Source organism: Leuciscus leuciscus (assembly GCF_965113295.1).
Source record: "Leuciscus leuciscus genome assembly, chromosome: 2".
Lineage (NCBI taxonomy): Eukaryota > Metazoa > Chordata > Actinopteri > Cypriniformes > Leuciscidae > Leuciscus > Leuciscus leuciscus.
In genome coordinates, this window is record NC_138726.1 from 39,383,144 (window position 1) to 39,404,846 (window position 21,703).

Genomic DNA, 21,703 nt, shown 5'->3' on the forward strand with positions numbered 1-21,703 from the left:
ATATGTCAATTGAAAGAGCTCACAGTAGAATAAAACAAGCATAATTGTTTTGGGCTTTGACTAAACTTAAGCAAGTTTTTGTACGTGAAGCACCGCAAGACCCATATGTAAATAATATACGGATGTGGCATTTATGTCACGTTTTCGCTTGTAACTTCATGATACATGCTCCGATCATGATATCATTACTTACAGCAGATTCCCAAGCTTAAAATGAGTCTAAAATCAACATAAACCATTGCTTTGATCATGAGTTATTCCTCACGGAGTTAGGACACATAAAACTCCACAGGCCCTAACTAAAAACAAATGTAGCTTTCACGTGGTGTTTTCGCTTTTAACTTCATGAAACATGCACAGATCGTAGAAAGTCACATCATTACTTACAGTTGATGCTCCCGACTGAAATGAGTCCAAAATCAACATAATCCATTGCATTGATCACAAGATATTCCTTACGGAGGAACAATTTAAAAAATGTCCATTAGGGGGTGTCAAGGGCTAAACAAAAAGGCTACCTTGGTTCCAAATGCTGTAACTTTTGATTACGGTATGCTATCACCACAAAATTTGATCCAGATTCAGCTCACATGTAAGGGAACTTCACCAAAATAATTGTCCTCCTATCTTATTTCCTTCCTGGGTTATTGCATGTCAAATAAGAAAGATATTAAAAATATATATTTTTGTCTTTTATCAGAAGTTTCTCAGCATGAGAATGCCCAAATGTAAAAAAAAATTCTACAAATTGTAAAAGTTTTCTATCAAACAATACCTACCTTTTGACTCTCCTTGCTAAAGTTTTGGAGTTATGAGTCTTTACTTTGTGCATGTCAACTCTAACAATACCATCAGGGCTAAAGGGGTTCATGTTAGAGTGAGCGGCCATGTAAAGTTGCTACTACTTACATGTTTCAAATATAGACTGTATAAAACGTGACGTCACCCGTAGGTTTCTGAAGAGCATTTTTTAAGCCCAAAAAGGCGGAGCCGGCTGTCGCCATCTTGGCAAGAGCGTCACAGCGCGTCACTCCCGGATAACCGAAAAGGGGCAAAGAGGCGGGACGTGGGTGGAGTTGAGGTGTCTGGTTTTATACAATCTATGGTAATTACAGGCCTATTTCCTACCCATATTTTTGGGGACATGTCAAACAAATACTTCCAATTTAGTCTGTGTTAGTAAATTTTGCGCTATTTATGAAATGCAGGCGTAACATTATATGACAACGTTTCAGGCTGTTTTATACAGTCTATGGTTTCAGTCTACAGCTAATCACAGTCTGTTGGATTAGTAGTGTAGTAAAGTTTTAAATAAAATAGTAAATAATAAATAAAAATGGAGCCAAGACTTCTTGGACGGTCTGTTAGTACAATTAACCGCACAGCAAGCCATATTATTTGATAATTGTATGAAATAATGAATTGCAGTTTAAGTCTCTTCCATGTTGGATTCATGAGAGAGACCGGAAGGTTGCCGCTTGGTTTCAAGTGATAAGCCATATCTGAGGTTGATGGATGATAGGTGAACATTTGTATTTCCTGCCTGACATACTGTAATTACCACAAGGACCTTCCGTTAACGATCTGTGTGTCAAACTGCTTGACCTCACAACTTCCTGTAGATTTTTTGGAAGTGGTGCTAGTACTCACAAAGTTACAAAAAATTCCGTTTTCGGCGGCCGAAATGCACCAATTTGAAAATTTGTGTTTAATTTACTTGTCATCAATCACTGGGACAAAATGCAACCATCTGTACTGTCCACACTGATACGTTTTTGTTTGAAAACGTATCTTTTTCATCGTTTTGGCCTTCCGTCCACACACTGAGATGGTGTTTTTATCCTGCGAAAACTGAGCTTTTTGAAAATGCTTTCCCAAGTGGATAGATTTGAAAACGCCATTTTTGCGTTGTAGTGTGGGCTGTGACAACCGAGGTATTTAAAAACCATGATGCATGTTTAGTCATGTGACGCGTGTTGAACTGATTGGTTGGTTCACATGGATATTTGTGAGGGCAGAGGTTACTGTCAAGGACTCCAACAGATGCACAACTGGGCTGTTTCAGGTGACGAGTGGCGACTGTTAAAAGCCTTTTGTTTATTCAGGAAGGCCTTGTACCGGTTTAGGCACAGAGGTTAACAACTGGGTAAACAATTCTCCTGTTCATGTAAATGGTATTACAAGACCTAATATTTATTGAGGAATGGATTTCAAGAGAGAAATATCTTATCTATACCTTAAGTGTGAACAAAAACTATTTAAAGTCAACCTAAAATGAAATTCTGTCATAATTTTAATGCCCTGCAAATGTAAACATTGAGTTTTATTGTAATATTGTTATTGCAAATTGTGCTTATTTAAATGTGAAACCAATGTTGGCTTGACACAGTTGAAGTTTTGTTGAAATAGTAAGAATGACTTGTGATAGTCTTGGATGCATCAGTAAGAAATTATTAGAAATGTTAGAAATTAGGCCTACATACCAGGCAGTCAGATATGTTTTGCATTGTAGACTGTTGTTTTCCAGCTGTAATGTTAATGAATATATATTTCATAGACATACATTATAGCCTACAGCTATCATTTAAAATTAATATGAAAAGTGTAAAATATAAATACTAAAATATATTCTCATATTTTAAAATGTGTGTGTGTGTGTCACACAAAAAAACTTACTTTTGAGCTCTGCAACTGAAGCCAACCAACTAAATTGATACTAGGATTGATACTAGGGACTAAAGAGCATAGAAAAAAGAAACTAATGAGGAAACACCAACAGAGTGGTGTTAACTCATTCTAATGTTTTGTTGAAATATGCATACTCTTTTAAAAAAATATCTCTTTGTCATTTTATTTTTAACTCGGCTGTGTATTTAATCTTGTGATACATGGAAACTGTAACATGTTTGAGTGCAGGTGTCTGCTTTCTCAGGCTGTGGAAAAACCCTCTTGGCCTCTTTTTGTGAAAACTATGTTCTCTCTCCCGTTTCCTCTCTCCTATCTGTTGGTCTTGAAGGTATTTGCCAGAGTTTTTCAGCTTGATCAGTTTGCCTGCATTACGGAAAACACGTGGCTCACATTCATCCAAAAGTGAAACCTAGTATTTCCAACATGTTTGTTAATGAGCATATAACTAATGGAAACAGGAAAATCAATCACAGCCACAGAGGGTTTGTACTGTGTGTTTTCCTTCTCTGTGCAACTTTCCATATCCCCTACCCCCAAACACACATAAACACATACTCAACATTCACTTTCTTTCTTCTGGAATGCAGAATATCTGTTATGCTTAATTGGAGATATTATTGCAACTCTGTGTGCAAAAGGGAGGATTTTAATACGTGTGGTCCTGCTTAGGGTTTGGAAAATGTGAAATTCCCAGTGAGTCATGTTAAGTATTTCCTGAACATTTAGGGCTGGTTACAGATGTGACTAACTGTGTTTATGTGTGTGTATGTCTTGTGTGTAAACGTGAATATAGCTTAAATAGTAGTACAAAAAACACCCCTGACTGAATTGCCTGAAGCAAAATGTTTGTTTCACACCATTTGAAACTAATTTTGAACAACTAGCCTATTTGGCAAATTGGCACAAGTTTCCAAAAGGATTTTTGTATCAGTTATGTTAAGCATCACCATCTTTGTGTCAATTTTATTACTAATTCATGTATGAATCACAAAGTTTTTTTATCACCGTATTTTTTATCTTCATCTCAATAAATCATTGGGCTATATTAACATGAGAATATGTGAAATAGTTGTTTAGCCTTAAAGGGCCTAAATATACCTTAAATCAAAGAATGAACTGGTGTGATTGTCATTTTGAACAAAATCAGGCCAAAATGAAGTTTCGTGTAGGGATGCACCGGTCATGATTTTTCATGGTTGATTACGATTGCCAATTTTTTACAAGCAAATGGGCCGATTACAATATTTTTTTCTTTAAATGTAGGCTATTTGTTTGTTTATTTGCTCTACTTCAGGCCAAACTGGCCTTAAAATATATGTAGCCATTTGAAAATGATCCAAACTACACACATGAAGCATGAGCAGTTGTGTTTGATTTAAATTAGATCAAATTTAAATATTTAAAGCAAAAACAGAATGATTTGACTTTAGCTTTGTGAAATTACATACCTGCGCGAAACAAACACAGCAGACAAGCTGAATGAAAATACAAATTCACATCTTGCCAGAGCAAACTTTCCGAAAAAGTTCACTTTGACTGGTAAACACCTTTGAACAACCATTGGTTGCTGACAGTATATTACTGCTCAGGTATTTCAAACTTAATTTCACCCCTAAACAAAAAAAAACGAAAAAGGCCTTAACCTTTTGACCATCAAGGTCCAGCGCTTCAGTGGTATACAGCCACTATTATAAAAGCTCAGCGGGTGGCCTTCTTGATGTCTGGGAACAGCTGAGGGCTTGACTGGACGATCACACATGGCTCAGGCATGATGGGAGTGGCAGTGGTTGGGGGGTGGCCATAAAAGCGAGAGGTGAAACTCAGATTTGTGGCATCCAAGCACATGGTAACCTAATAAAGAATACTGTCAGGAAAAAACAGAGCAGCTTATTTCTGTAAGTAAGCAGATCTGAATGCAAAGCCAGAGAACCAGCAAATGTTTATTTGGCAGAATTAGAGATTTAAGGGAATGATGCAATACAAGTAAAGAATGACAGAATGCGTTTTGGATCCCAGGCTGAAACAGAACGAGTATACTGTGATCTTTTGTCTGTCTGCAAAGTGCAAAGATGCCATGTAAGGAGCTGCAGATGAAACATTACAGCTCTCAACATCTTAATGTGAGGAAATGGCCTGCAGCCAGAAGCTCTCTACACCCTGCCTTGCTCTTTATGGAGTGTAATGTGAGAGAACACAACTAGAGCTCAAGTCCATCAGAGAAAGAGCATTGGACGGCTCCAGGTGGGGAAGCTTTTTGTTCTGAATAGAATAAAGGATTGTGCTTGCTTTAATAGTCTCTTTAAAAGTCATCACTTTGTCTCATGGCTACAATATAGAATGCGATTTAAAGAATAAGCACTCATAAATATTAAATAGTAAGTCAATTATTAATTTCCATAAATCATTGTTGTGATATTTACTAATACATTATGTTCTAGAAACGGCGTCAGGATGTGATGTACTGTAGCTGAACACAAACTCAAATGACTAAAAATATCCAAGACTCATCATTGTTTTTGTTGTACACACATTTGAGATCCTTTTCCTTCACTTATCTTACTTGAGCAATTCCCATCAGCCATTGTGTAATCTCATGGTGGTGTGTGGTCAGGTCAGCCATTCCCTGAAAATGCCTGCTGCTGAGTGTGAGGGGAATGGAGCTGGCCCGGGTGACTCAATTATTCCATATTGGCAGGGGAGGGATGTAACCATAGCAACAAAATTAGATGAGTGGCTGCTTCTGTACTTAAACAACACAGTTTGAATAAGACTGGATTCACGACTCAAACAAATATGACTTTAGTGCCATTAGTGCATCTTCTTGCTGTCTTAGCTCTTGTTCACAAAATTGACAACTAAGCTCAGCAATAAGAATGTTTCTGCTGTCCCAGGCCTGTTTCAAACTGATCACTCAAGCAGTACATAAGTCAAGTACACTATCATTTAAAAAATTGGGGTCAGTAAGATACATTTTGTTTTTAACTTTTTATTCATCAGAGAATCCTGAAAATGTTACAGTTTCCACAACAAATATTAAACAGCACAACTGTTTTCAACATTGAAAATAAAAATAAAATGTTCTTGAGCAACAAATCAGCATATTAGAATAGATTACATTGTAAAATATATTAAAACAATTAAGTAATTTAAGTAATATAGTAAATAAAATAATGTTCATGTATAATAATATTTCACAATATTACTGTTTTTACTGTAAACATTTACTATAAATGTTTCAGATTTTACATTTTTAAATGAAATTTGTGGATGCAAGCAAGTCTCTGCTAACCTTCACAAACTTCACTCAACGAGGGCCGTGGCACATACGTGTCAAACAGATGGAGCGCAATTGAATAAGAGTGCCATAATTCTGACAAAAATTTTACTAAAAAAATGTATATCTTCAATTACTTGCGTGTAATGGTTGAAAATTATTTCAATATGCAAAACTGTTACCCAATCATAGCACTGGGCGTTTACTTCCAAGACCTGAATGCAGCACGCCTATCAAACCTGAGTGTTTAAAAGAGAGGGTCAAAAACTGGAGAGAATTACTTCTAAATTAGGATATTATTTTATGTAAAAAAAAACTTGATAACATTATAAATGGACTTCAGAGAACATCAAAAAATACAAATAAAAAAAATAAAACGTTCATGACTCCTTTAAGAGTGGGTAAAAGTTCCTCATTTCACAAGTGTGTAAATGCAAGATCAGTTTGAAAGCGGCATAGCTGACTTTTAGCAGTATGTTCAGAGGTGTCATTTACGGCTCTTATCTTTTTTTCAAAACTTTACAAAATTTCAGATTGCAAGTCTCATAGCAGTCATCACTGAACTTCGCTGAATTTATACCACTAATCACATAACCACTGTGTAGGGTAAACCCACACAAAGGTTTGTTACTGGATATAACATAATCTCATGTAAATTACATTTTGTTTGAGTAATTCTTTCCAGAAAGGATGTTTTTTGATTGATTCACCAGAGAAATCCCCACATTTTCCTTTTAGTAAAGAAAACGTAATGAATGAATGTCTTATTTGTTCCTCCTTTAGTGGCCAACCCCACCCAGTAACCACAAGCCCATTGTGGCTTAAGTGATAATGTATTTTTCGACCAATATCAGACACTTGACAAACTATAAACTCAATGGCAATCTAATAAAAACATCCCATCGAGATCCCCAGTGGGAGCTGTCAGTCTGAAAGAAAAGCTCAAGTACTCCTGCATGAATTACAAAAAGAGACCAACATGATACTGAAAGTAAGCTTAACATTTTTTGTTGAATATTCTCATTTGAAAAGTCCCCACCCTTTGGCATAGCCTACGTGTGATAGCATACCAGTGTCAGCAGGCCTCATGAGACCTTAGCTAAAAAAATTTATTTTTTTCAGTCAATACCTAGAATTCATTTATATTTAGGCTTTCTGTTCCTATGATAGCAATCACTTTGAAAATCCATCAGCACTCAGCATTAGCTTTGCAGCTCATAATCTTGAGTCATTTATACCACAGAACTGATGTGGATTTATGCTCTTCTCCACTGAAAGCCTATTCAAGTGTACAAATTAATTTCAGAAGTTTTACTGGTTGCCAGGTTGAAGCACTTTGTGAAGAGTTGATGAGAAAAATAAACAATCATCAGACCTTATTGAGATGCATCTTAAGCAATCCTGCTACTGCTAGTAATTGTAATGTAATATTAGCTCATTTAATTTCAGTGTTAATAATGTGTCTTGTTTTTTGTTTGTACAGTGTTCAAATATTATTAGCTTGAAAATCACTGTATCACATTTGAATAAATGGATAAAGATAATACATTAATGTTAATTTTTTCTTCCTCTTCAAAAGCAGTCAGTATGTTGTAAACTTCCTTGGAATGCAAAACTAATGCAGTTTGTTCCGGTATGCTCTTGCTCAACAGACGGCTGCAGACATGCATTTGTATACTTATCTGCAGTTCTTTTCTGGCTTACAGGTAGGGTGACCAGACGTCCCGAAAAATTCGGGACAGTCCCGAAATCTAAACTGTTGTCCCGAATCCCGAATCTGGCCCTAATTGTCCCGAAAATTATACTAAAGCAAAATCTTGAGTAGTTATTGTCTTATAAACATTAAAAACTGTCTGCGGAGGTTGAGGCCGGCGACACACTGGCTGCGTGGCGTGTCCGTTTTTATTTCGGCTCCCCTGTTAACAGGTTAGAGCTTGCAGACTGCCTGCGTGAGACACGCGTCTCAGGCGCGCGGAAAACGCGTGCATGCTAGAAACAGAACCGACGCCTATTTTTCACGCGACACGCAAGCCTGCAAAATAGCAAGCAAAATAGAATAGGAAAAGATGTTTGTATGTCATTTTGACATGAAAACATATTAATAAATGACATTTTGATGTTTGAAAGTTTAAGTTTTTACATAAATGCAGATATAAATGTAATAAAAAAAAATATATGATCGATTTTCAAATATTGCACCTGTCAATACAGAATAATGACAGACTGTTGATCTTTGAATAAAAATATGTTTGGTTCAGGTTTGAAATTCATTATCTTTTATTATAGGCTACGCAGTCTGATATCATAGAAGCCCCCCATCCCGTCACCCCAGACCCATAGACACCCCCCAGACCCATAGACACCCCCCCCACCCCCCACCCCCGTCCCGAATTTCAGCCAATCTCATCTGGTCACCCTACTTACAGGCCAAAAATATAGCGTTCATCGTCAGTTCAGGCAGGCCGCGTAGTCAAGCTCAGCTATCAGCTGATACCTATCCAGACCTAACAGCTGATCTGATTTCTAAGCACTCAATTGGTCCCTATCAAACAGGGCGCCGTATTTAAGTCATTCTTCAGTGTGCCTGCTTGGCTGCTTCCACTGCATTGCTTGCAACCCACCTCCTCCCCTAGCTCCTCCTTTACTTCTGTTTAACTTAATCAGTGTCATTCTGTTGTCATTGATGCATGCTCTGTTCTCAATGGGGATTTGTTTTGCTGCTTTCCCAGTTTAATGGGAGATGTCCCCAGAAGCCGCTGCTGTTCCCTGACTAGCTTTCATGGAGCTCATGAAAATGATGGGTAACTCAGAACAGAGCCATACCGCCAAATGTAACTTTAACAATAATGCAAATTAAAAAAATTTTTTTTTATATTTGACAATGTCTGTTATTTTTGACTCAAGTGGTCCTGACTGAAATGTATTTCAGATGAGTATTGTTTTGTATTGTATTGTATTATATTATTACAATTAGTATTGTATTATAAGTTTTGCTTGTCCATAAGAATGGCTTAATTTGCTGTATTTTAAAGGTCAAACTGTGTTTCTTACCTGACCAAACATTACACTTCCTTCTGAGGAAGTGACCTTGAAGTATTGTGACGTGGCCTTTTGTGTTTGTCATTGTTTTCTGCCTTCGATTTCTCTAGTTTCTTCAAATTTGAATGGCACATCTTAAGAGTCCAGTTTGGGCTGTTAATTCCTGACTTGCTAAAACAAAGTTTGTTTTTTCGTCTGTGAAAGAAGAGTACTATCCCAGATTTTTCCGACTCTCTCTCTTTTCTCTACCACTGTACACCTTACTTTCATAGTTCGTTGATACCATACTATCAAATATAGAAAATCAGTGTCTTAAAATAAGCTTTGGGAACCAAGATGAAGGGTGAGCGTGTTAATCTTGAAATCAGTCAGAGTTCAGATTGGGAACACAAAGGTCTTGATATCACATCTTTGAGACTGAGTGAATGGTGATGTTTGAGACTGAGTGAATGGTGATGTTTGAGACTGAGGAAAACAGGAAAAGGAAGTAATTATTCTTAGAGAATCAACAAAGTGTACTTCCAGAATAACACGAGCCACAGCCTACATCTTAAAAAGTGCTAACATGCAGTTGTTTCCTCAAGGACCTATTTCCACTTGATCCAGCCCTTAAAATGATATTTATTAGTGTTACTTGATTTATTTAAGTTGATTCAGTAATATTGAATAATATTTATGTTTTTCCTGACACAAAAATATTGTGAAATGTTGTACTTTTTTTTCCTGACACAAAAAAAATGTGAAATGTTGTACTTTTGTTGAAATGTAGGCTAGATGATAAATTGCACAATTCAAGATTGATGCAAAGCATCGAAAATAGAGAAAGAGGCTGGTGTTTGTACACTAAGTGTAAATGTTCCCCTAAAAATGTGCTTAATGTGGTAACATCTAAATTATAGATTTTATTCAAGTCAAAAAAATGTATTTAGCATCACTAAATCAACCTGAATATATTAGGCTAAAACAAAAAAACAAAACAAAAATCAAGGCTTAGGTGAGGTAGAAACAGCTCCTTATAGGTAACAGTTGCAGGTTACCGTTTTGCTTTATTAAGCAGACACAAGAAAGCAAATCAAATGTGCATGTTTGGAATTTCAAAAGCAAAGATGTTCTGCATTCAAAGGACACAAGTTACAGAAAACAGTCTCTAGAGAAAAAAAAAACGAAAGGAAAAATCTGCTCACACATCCCAGCACCCCTCCTCCACTACAGCTCCGCCTGTTGTCTGAGAACATGCCACCCTCTCTCCCTCTCTCCCTCTCTCCCTCCCTCCCTCTCTCTCTGCAGCTTTTCCACTCACCATTACTTCCATTGTGGTTCCACTCTGAACTCTAGCATCATCTGTTTGTGCTTAAAGTTTGCAGCGTGTGCACTGACTTTCCCATTCCTTTTTCTCCCTTAAGGTGCAGTCACATTAGCGAAATTTCAGCGAAATTTGTGGGGGGAAAAGTCAATTGTATCTTGTCAATAGTGTGCCGATGTATGAAGCACAGCTCACACAAAAGTCACTTTCAAACCAAGCAGATATCTGTTCAACGTGGCAAATATGTCCTACCAACTTGAATCCGTTGCAAAATCTGCATTGAGAAATGTTTTATTGTTTTATAGTTTTAGCGATGTATAAAGCACAGAAGTCAGGGCCTGAATTTCATTTTGGAAAATGGGGGGGAAATCCATTTGATGCATCCATTGATCCATCCATATGAGACTGAATAAAGTAATCAAATGAAAAATAACACTGGGTAGTATTTTAGTCCTGACTAAATTAAATACATAGGCTATTAATCCTGATTCCTTAAAATGAAAGCTATGGTTTGTTGTTTTGACAACCAGATTAATGACAGACACATATGGCTGCGGTCACTGTAGTGCTAGTGCACGGATTCTGTTTCATTATACGGTCACGTGCGATTTATGCTTATTTAAGACATAACCGACTGTGTTTAGAGGATACTCACCAAGACCGAAATTGACATAATTTTCTCATGTTTTTGACTGTTAAAGCGATATAATCCACGAAAAATAACTTTGGTTACCCGCAAGCTGTGTGTGAGGCGGCTTTACTCTATGTATGTGTGCAGAGAAACATCTCTCAGACAGCGCGCAAGTACCGAATAGTTTCAAATCGCGTGAATGCTTAAACTGGTAAGACTTAAAAAGACGTGCAAATGGTAAACTTTAGTTACTCATGATGCAATGCTGGCCCGATTATGCAAGTGACAATTCCGTCTATCCCGACTCCCGAAACGCGAGAGTGTTATCGCCGCCTGCAGCGCGCTAAACGATTGCCTTGTTCAACCCATTTTGAGAGACAAGAGATAGAAGACACGGCACCGCTGAATCACTCACGCTGTTTGTGAAATTGTCTCGCAGACAGTTTTAAAATTTGATTTTATAATCTGAGTGGATTAATTTACTAATACAACCTACATGCTAAAGTGAATCAATGTTTGCGGGAATTTCCCGCATTATAAGTGGGAGACCTGCGTGAATGATTAAAATTATGTGCAATACCCGCAATCCCGCGCCGAAATTCGAGCCCTGGAAGTCAATGGTTAATTGCAAGCAGCTGGTTAATGCGGTGAATCCGCTTGACAAACTTGAAACCGTAGCAAAATCTGTGTTGGGAAATGTTCCGCTCTCAGGTGAAATTCTGTGGATTCCTGTTGAAATGACTGAATTTCAACTGCACCTTTACCCGTGTCCACTCTTTCACCTCCTTTCCTTACTACCTTTGTCTCATTCTTCTCATAATTCTTTTGTTCACCATCCTCCTTTTCCTGTTCTTCTCCATCATATTTTCGTTTGCGTGCTCATTTCCTCATGTGACATGCCAAGCTCTCTCTCTCCTTCTCTTTCTTTCTCTTTCACTTCCATGTCTTTCACTGGCCGAGAGCCAGGCGTCTGCTCTTGGAATTAACGAAAATTGCAGCTGCATTTGGCAACTTTCTTTGCGCTCACACGTGAATTCAGACACTCTTACAGAGACTCACATAGACTCAGACAGCAGAGTCAGTGCCTTGATCCAGGAAGTTAGGGGTCTCTTCAGTGTATTGTGTCATAAGACACTCCTTCCCTACAGGAAGCACCTGCAACTAAGCAAATGCATTGAACTATCCGTGCATAGAAATTAATCTCAAAGTAATTACGCTCTGCGCAGCTAGTCAGTAGTACAGTAGTTATGGACTTGGTAATTGGAGATGGACATCCAAAGACATCAGAATCAAAATAGAAAGAGGGTTGTTTAAAGAGAAAGTAAAGGTGCACAGAGGGAGAGTTGGAGTGTATTATGCAGCTGTTCAGTATGCTAGTCACATCGTAGCGCTCCACTCAGACCTGTCACGCTGAGAAATGGCCTGGTGGCGATTCCTTTAGCCCTGTACCCACTGCAATTAAGTAAATGGAACCGGGACTCAGTCAGTCCCCTCCCGCACAGCCCAACATTGCATTGATTTTATTTATTTTTTATTGTCTTGCAAGGGAAATGGGCACAGTTGCTAAATTACAGCGGGACATTAGACATTTTAAAAACTTAATTTAATTATGCTCTGGAGATTCAGTTTGTGTTACCAGCAGCATTAGAGCTAGAAGTGCCTGGGCGTGTCTGTATGGCCAGAGGATGAGAGAGAAGGGGCTGGCAGGACAGAATCAACTGAATTTGAATAAAAGATGGGGAAACAAAGAAGGTGGGGTTTGCAATACTCTTCTAGAGAAATTATGTATTTTTAAAATAGTTGAATAGGTGGTTTAGATTAGGGAATCTAAAACAAACCAACAGGTTCATATTGGAACATTAAGTAATTACAATTTATTAAGATTAAGTTACTCCAACTTAAAATAAAAAGTTATCACAACACATTATTTATTTTTTTAAATAACTTTTAAGTGAAAGTGATGTTACATGTGGCCAAGTATGGAGTCCCATACTCGGAATTTGTGCTCTGCATTTCACCCATCCAAGTGCACACACATACACACACCCAGTAGGCAGCCAGTTTTTTGCTGCGGCACCCGGGGAGCGATTAGGGGTTAGGTCAGTATGAAATACATTTTTTCTGACTTAAAACCAATCCATTTAGGTGCTACCATGTAAAGCACATTTTTATTTATTTTTTCCTGACACAAAAATAGCTTTTGTTGAAATAGGCTTATAAATAATACAGTTTATGATTGAAGTTTATGCATTGTAACTGTTTGGTGTTGTTTGGACACAAATCTACAAGTTCCTGTAGAAGTAAGAATGTGTGTGCCATATTTCCATATACCTCTGCATGAAGTGATTGACAAGTAGAATCAAACAAAACAGTTTCCAGAACAGTTCACCAAATTGGATTCTTGTTGTTTTATTTATGTATGCATTCATTTATTGTTGGAGAGAAGAAATAATAGCTAACAATAACAACAAAAATAAACAACAGACTGCGCTACTTTTTCAATGTAAACACGCGCTAGATTGACAAGTATGACCGTTGCATAAGTTCAACTTTTAAAAGATGTGTCTCGAAACCTTGCGCTTTTCCCCAATTCCACTACCCGCGTCTAGCGTTTTTCAAAGCAAATATGCTTTCTGTGTGAACCTGCCTAAGAAGCCGAAATGGCCAAATAAGTATTTCCATCTTGTCTAGACCGTATGCAAATACAGCTGTACCTTAATTCCAGGTAAGATAACCATCGCATGTGAAACTTCATAATAAACAAGATACCACACATATTAGACGCCATAACACACTGAGGAGAAAACGGAATAGAGGTCTGAATAGAACACATGAATATGAGTATATGATATTAAAATATACAATACACAAAAAGCATAAATCGATCAATACAATAATAATATTTGAAAGGATTAATGATAGAAATAACCATAAAAGAATAATCATACACATTATTTTTATTTTTATTATACACCACATGTTTAACAAGATTTCATCTTTAATATGAATGAGTATAAATTAATCATTTTTAATTTTATATTTTAAGTTGCATTTGTATGGTTCTTTTTTCAATCTCAAACAGTTCTTTTATTTTTTATTATTTAGAGGTTTACACAAAAGTTAACTGTAAACTGCAAACATTAAACTTTGCTGAAATTAAATGTCTTTAACTCAAAGTGTCCTGTTAACTCTGCTAAACTATAATTACTAAAACTAAAACAAAAAAAATACAGAATCTAACTTGCAAGAGGGAACAGGTATTACAAGAGAGGAAGATACAGTTGCAAGATCATTCATGCTACCTCATGTTCTGCATGCTGGGTCACACACGATTTCAGTTTGTGTGTGGCTGATTGTTTCTTAAGAGAGAGAGTTTTCTGTTCTATTTCTCTCTTTCTCTGTCCCTCTATTCTCTGCCATTTTAACATCCATGCAAATACTGCTGCTGCACCCCATGGCCTACTGGGGTTGCTATGGTTACAGTAGCTATCACTGAGCCTGTGTTACTAACCGATGTAAACACTGGAAAAAAGAGTTATTTCTTTCTTTCTGAGAAAGCTGTTGAATCTTTAACTCCACAGCTCTCTTTTTATTATAATTTTTTTCCTTCTAGCAGTGCACGTCATGTTACATAAGACCCTGATTGGCTATTAACTGAAGGCTTTTTTCTTCTTTTTTTTTTTGTGAATGAGGCAATGGAAACAAAAAGTTAATTTGTCCTGCAGTTTTTCTTCTGCTTTAAGTAAACTTACCACCCTATCAAAGTGAACACACGGTGCCTCCTGCTGGTCACGAAGAAGTAATGCACCCTCGATATATAAACTATTTTGATTGGATGACTTTTCAAATCTAGTTTGGTTGTTCAGTTTAATTAAGCATCTAAACATCTGAGCTTCATGGCTCCCTCTTTGATCTCAGTTTTTTGTTTAAGGATCGTAGATATTCCCTTAATATAACGCACATGCTTTTCGTTTTGTAGGTGTCTACATCTTGATTGCTGTTGGTGCTGTGATGATGTTTGTTGGATTCCTTGGTTGTTATGGAGCCATACAGGAATCCCAGTGTCTTCTCGGAACAGTGAGTAACAAATCCTGTGACCACTCAGCATATTCTTCAAATCACATGATGCCTAACAGTAACCGGAAGTATATTAATAGAATGAGTGTAAAACCCCACTTTAAAAAAATGAAGGCAACATTGCTTTTTAGTTGAATTTATAGAATTATTCTAAGTAAAGCATTCACTGAACTTGTTTTGGTGCCATGACTTTGTCATTATTTTAACAATTGCTGACTGTTTTACACTACTGTTAGTAAGTTTGCACTGTACGGTACTGACTCTTGCCCATATGCAGTACACATCCTTTTTTGTTTCTCTCCAACAGTTCTTTGCCTGCCTGGTAATTCTGTTTGCCTGTGAGGTTGCTGCAGGAATCTGGGGATTCATGAACAAAGACAAGGTTGGTTTCATTAATACACCGTGTCAAGCTGACACATACACATCTGTTTACATATTTTTGTAATTATATCTTCTTCTTTTTCTTTTCAGATCTCCAAAGAGATGATCGGTTTCTATGACTTTGTGTATGACAAAGGCACTACATTTCCAGGCGTACAAAGCGATCAACAGCAGGCTGCCGCTACTGTCTTGAAGGTCTTTCACGAGACTGTAAGTAGTCCTTGTGTACTGAGGAGCACAACAATAATCAAGCTAACACAAACTCCACTCAAACCAGATAATGTTGTAAAGACGCATCTCTAATCAGTGTCATCTCTGGCTTTCAGCTTAACTGCTGTGGCAAAGGTGGATTGTTAAGTTTCGCTGAAAAGTTGTTCTCAGACACCTGTCCTGGAGATTTGAAAATTAACGGTGAAGTAAGTCTACCCCCAGTAAACCCTCGAGATAGAGAATTCTCATCCAAATCATCTCTCATAGCATGACAAAAAAAAAACGTTTTCTCCGTTTTTCAGAGCTGTCACACCAAGATCAAAGAGCTTTTCTCAGAGAAGATCTACCTGATTGGCATCGCTGCCCTGGTTGTTGCTGTAATCATGGTGAGGCATTCTTGAGTGTGTGTCAAGTTACACTCTACTATCATTTGATGTTGCTTGTATCACATTTTACCCTTATTGTGCCCCTTTTCCTTTCTAGATCTTCGAGATGATCTTCAGCATGGTGCTCTGCTGCAGTATCAGGAACAGCCCTGTTTACTAAAACACAGGGGCAAGATATGTCCTTTAAAAACATCAGCCAAAAAAAAAAAAAAAAATCATTTTGTTTTATATCTACCATCTCCTATTTTGTTTTGTATCTACCATCGTTTTATAATATAGCCACTCTGTCCGGTTCCTAAAGTCTCAGAACAATTTTTGTGCATTTTTGTTCAAATGTGGCAGTGGAACCACCAACAACTAGTCTGCTATTGTTTACGCTGTAGTTGGCGATGACTAGTTGCGATCTGTAGCTTTAGCAGTAGACTTATACACATATATATACACACACACACACACACACAGTACATTATCACATGAAGGATGGATACATTTATTTGCTTGTAGTTTTATTTTGTGTGTTAACTGTTAAGTTCTGCTATTGCTATCGGTTACTATCATTCTTTTCGTATGTACATGTATAAACTGTATATATTTGCAGCCCTGTATGGCTGAATAAGCATGAATCTCGTATTGAACACTCCTGTCCATCTTCTTCTCTGAGACTGCTGCTTGTATGTACACGTTTCTTCCTGAGAAGCCACTAAATAAACAGCGTTAGCTAAGTGAGAGAGAAAGTCAGAATACAGTGCTTATTGGAGGTGAGAATGCAAAGATTGAAAAAAATTGAAAGACCCGGATATATTCCGTTTTCCGCATTCTGCTCCTTCTAGCGCACAGTTGAGTGAGTAGCCATTCAGTAGAGCTCAGTCGGTGCAAACAAAGCTTAAATGTATATTCCGGATTCAGTAGAAATTAATATCAGTAGACAGCACTTTTCCAAATTAATTGTACCTCTTTTTCTTCAAAAACAGCTACAATCTGGGTTACAGCAAAGTACTTATACGGGGGTTGAATGGGGCCGATTCGCAAAAATTTTATATAGTATATTCAATAGTATAGCCTCAAGATGCAAATCTTGTGAAATTTTTTTATGTGAAAACCTTTTTTTGTGTGTGTGTGTAAAGTTGTATCCAATTTTACAACTTAGTTGCCATGAGAAATTAAATCTAAAACCTTAACATTAGAACTACTTTAAACTTTTTAACAGAAACATTAGTGCTTTTTTATAAAAGTACACAAGCTTCACATTTCTCCAGAAATGTGCCCCATTCACTTCCATTTTAAGTGTCTCGCCACAGCCAGAATTAGTTTGTGGCAACAACATGCCATAAATGCTGTCTGTTGAGCTAAACCTGTGAATTGTATTGAACCTGTAATATTCCTCTAATGGCAGAAAGGGCGCTGATCTATGATCATTGTGTTTCTTGTATGTGGAATCACATGGACGAAAGAGCTGATCCTAGATCAGCGTTTTGCTGTAGAAAGCTGTAAACACAGAGATCCTGATGCCCACTACAATCTGCTATCTTTTTTTGTTCTATAAGACTAATATAGTGCAATGTGTTTTCCCATACAAGGAGTTGGACCCATTAAGAATTACTGCCCCAGTCAAGTTCTGCCTCTCTTTACAGTAATCGCAGCCATGGAGAGGATCATACATATACCTAACAGCCTTAATGAATAAATGAAACACTCTATCCCTTAATCACTAAAATCTTGTCAGATTTTCAAAATGTGAGACATGAGAAACATGATGATTTGTTCCTATAATGTGTGGAGTTCCGCGATGTGACCAAGACCGCACACCACACACTTAACAGATTCTATTCACTAACAACCGGAGTCCCGACTGTGAGTGTGAACCGGAGAAATCTCGCAAAATATCACGGTCAAACATGACTTTAACGTAAAAAAAAACATGGCGGACGACGGGCAAGATGAAATGGCGAGTGTTTGTACTGCGCTTCGGATGAAGTTGTGTTATGCTTCTGTTTTCCGCCAGCGCGCTTTCTGGTTGTGTATCGTTTCGTTCCCACCCCCACACAACAGGATTTCATGTTGGGTATTTACGATTTGATATCGACGCGGCCCCGACGTTTTTCTGAGCAGATTCACTCACTTATGCCTGGCTCACACTACAGGAGTTTTAGGCCGATTTATGCCCGATTTCCCCCTCCCGAGAATCGGAGAAAAAATCTTGTCGAGGACCTTGATCGGTTCCGATGTTCGGCGCAGATTATCTGGTAATGTGAGGTGTTCACAGATCGAATCTTGCACCTGCCGATCTGCTCTCACACAAATCGGGCTCGCCCCGATCATATCAAACATGTTTGATATTTAAGATTTTAAATCGGGATGAGCAAGTCTGTGATTACGTCAGTGCTGTCAAAATAGCCAGGAAACAAGTAGGGCTGTCGTGCTGAAGGAATTTCCCTTGAGATAATTTTGAGTGACTCAACTCGATATGCGTTTTTATCTCCATTTATTTATTGCTAAATAAATGAGTGTTACGCTGTGGTCAGCAGGCACAAAGACGAGTACATGTTCATGAAACCGAAAGTAAAAAGCGCGTTAAAACGAAGTGGATTAAAATGAAGATACAACACGTCAAAATAAGGGTCGGGGGTCCACATAATATAATAAACACAACATAAACATGACAATGAGCTTGTTAGACCATTGTTATATAACAGTTAATTCCTTGAATCTCACTTTACGAGAGGCTTTCTGCTGATATTTTTACCAGTATTGACATTGAAAGTCTCTGCGCATTAGAGACTGTCACTCAGTCATTAAACTGTTCTTTCAACGGAAATGTAAAAATGCGGATGCATTCACAGATAGGTGCTAGATGTAATGAAACAAGCTGTTAATTATTTTAATATTTAATTTAAACTTTGAGCTCCACTTTACAAGACTCTGAGCAGGACAACGCTAAAGCTGATGCGTCACTCCATGATCAACGCCGGCATTGATTTATTGTATTGACCAGCGCTGACGCCATGAGAAATATCCTTAAAAGGATGATTTTTGAAAGATTTCGCTTTCCTTGGTCAGGGCTACCTTTTCACCAATATGACTTGATATGAAGGCACACCCGTCGTTTTGGGCGGCCAGGGGGCTGTGGCCGCCCCCAAAAATGCTTGTGTTTTTTTTGTGCTATTTGTTAAAATATTATAATGTTATTTTTTTTCCATTTAGGCTATGTTGATTATGAAAAGTGAACAGCACGAGTAAGATATGATGTGCAATGTATCGGGAGACATAGAGTGGGTCAGACATGATTTTGACCACTTCATTACGTTTTGCTTTGTAGAAAGCCTTTCTTTAAAGTGAATTTCGTTTTGTATAAATTGTTTCTTAATTTATATAATTTTTTTATCAACCAATTGCCAATTGCCTGGAAGCAAATATAGCAGACAATAATCATGCAACATGACATAGAGGCGCCTGCGCTGTCACTTGCATTGCTCGTGAACTGGAGCGCATCTCATCATAAATTAACCGAAACTCAGTGTATGCCTCACAGACATGAGAAATACATCGAATCTTTAAATGTCTTTAAACGAAACAATTCAAAACGAAAAGAAATAGGCTACTCTCTGATTATGTAATCCATGTGCATTTCTCTCTATAGGCGCGTTCACTACGGAGATGGCGATCGTCAACTTCATCTTTGCAGCCGACAGAAAACACTAGTTTATTAATAAAATCAATGCACGCGTCACCGGATTTACAAATGCACATCTAGCTTGTTGCACGCTTGTTGCACGCTTGTTGTCGAAATAACGAGATATTATGTTGAAATAACATTATTAGCCTAATAATAATAAATCTTTAATCAATATTTGATTGAATGCTGAATGCTGTGCTTGGTCAATTTAATAAAATTAATACTTTAATTGTGACAATTAAAATAATTGAATATTAAATATTAAGTGGCCAATTTTTGTAATATGGGCTCGGGTAGGGTCGGGCTTGATTTTTTTGGGCCCGATCTAAGCTCTTAACTCAAAGTACCGGTAGGTTCAAAGTCTCTGTGCGTGTGTGTGTGTGTGTGTGTGTGTGTGTGTGTCTCATGGCAATGCATGTCCCATATGTTTCCATGCTTTTCCACTTCAGATCTGCTGCGTGAGATCACGTGAGGCGCTTCCTCTGGCACGATAATCTTAATAACATTTTGTAGTGTGTGGTGCACCGCGATTTTCAAACCTTGTAGTGTGAGCATGTTTAAGATTTGAGGGACGAAAATCTGCAAAGATTCTCCTTAAGTGTGTGCTGCAACCAGATTTCAAAATCGGTTAGGATTTTAAAACTCCTGTAGTGTGAGCCAGGCATTAACACACCTCACACCACTAGAAAGTCTGATAAGATTATCTGTAGACCATCAAGATAATCGGGACTTTACCTAGGATTGTCGGAAGGGACAAATTGGTTCCAAATTAGACCCGTTTATCTTGTGGGTGCCTATAATGTGTAATATCACTCAACTGAAAAATCCAGTGAGTTTGTGTGAATGTACATGTATACTATATGTTGACAGTGAATTCAGATGGACAAGTTTGAATGGTTATAGAATGGACAAGCTCTCTTCACTGCCACCTCTATCACAGATGTAGTTGCTGTAATACCGTGCCACTTTCACTAGGTGGCGCAAAGATGTTTAACTTTTACTGGTGATTACACCCTTACTATGCCTGTGTACATGTCTATCTTGCACTTATTCTTCTAGACCGCACTAATACCCCCCCCCACCCACACACACACACACACACACACCTGATGTAGAAATACCATCAGATTTGTGATTTAGGCTATACATTATGCAACCTTGTCCTGTTAACACATATTGCCTATGCTGATATGCTTAAAAAGTGTCTTGTACAGCTATATAGTATACTAATGACCATGTAAAGACAATATATGCCTTTAATTGTGATATCTTTTTCCTGGTACTTGTCAAAAAAAGAGAGAACCTCAGCAATGATTTCAGTTGAAGCATGTAAGAATTTTAGGGGGTCCTGACAGGTCGAGCATGATCTTCTAACTATTACATATTATGAAGGTGAAACAGTTGTTTGTGAAAATAACTGCTGTAGTTAAAACACATCAAGGTATTTGAACACTATCAAATATAACCTTTGTGTTGTAAGGATCTCATACTTATTTGATACCTAAATTGACAGCTGTCGCTCAAACCTCTACCCTGACACACCAATTGTAGATTCTGGTCTGGTTTTGTTGCCCAAATATTCAGGAATTAAATGTATTTTACAAATAACATGTCTTCATTTTGTTCTTGTGTCTTCATTTTTGCCTTGTCAGTTGTAAATAAGAGATCTAAAGGTGTCATCATTGATACTTGTCACACTCTTTTTCAAAGCATGGAAATGACATTTGGTTCATTCCGTGTCAAATCAACCAGAGGTCCCTAGATAAATATTTTCATTTCATTTAAAAAAATATATAATTCTGGTGAAAGAAATACATAAATATTAAAAATGATTAAATTATTAAATATTCAATGTTATGGATTGATATTTACTGAGAAATACACTAAAGGGTGGTCAAAATAATAATTTTCAGGAGGGTAAAATGGCTTTAGAAAGGGATTTCCAGGGGGATTTAATGTGGCTCCATGAATAAATTGGTAAATTCATTTTCAGTGGTCAAAAACCAAATGTGGGTCATTTTGCATACGACTGATACTTTTT

At 37.5% G+C, this 21,703-nt stretch overlaps 1 protein-coding gene across 1 annotated transcript in view; it reads left to right on the forward strand.

Annotated features, from left to right (window-relative positions):
- Nucleotides 1–21,270, forward strand: part of cd81a (CD81 molecule a) — a 30,341-nt gene extending 9,071 nt beyond the window's left edge. The window contains exons 3-8 of the mRNA XM_082162285.1: nt 14,915–15,012; nt 15,320–15,394; nt 15,484–15,603; nt 15,720–15,809; nt 15,906–15,989; nt 16,087–21,270. Of these exons, the coding sequence (XP_082018411.1) occupies nt 14,915–15,012; nt 15,320–15,394; nt 15,484–15,603; nt 15,720–15,809; nt 15,906–15,989; nt 16,087–16,149 (530 nt within the window). The 3' untranslated portion in view covers nt 16,150–21,270. The remainder of the gene's footprint in view (nt 1–14,914; nt 15,013–15,319; nt 15,395–15,483; nt 15,604–15,719; nt 15,810–15,905; nt 15,990–16,086) is intronic.
- Nucleotides 21,271–21,703: the final 433 nt, after the last annotated feature.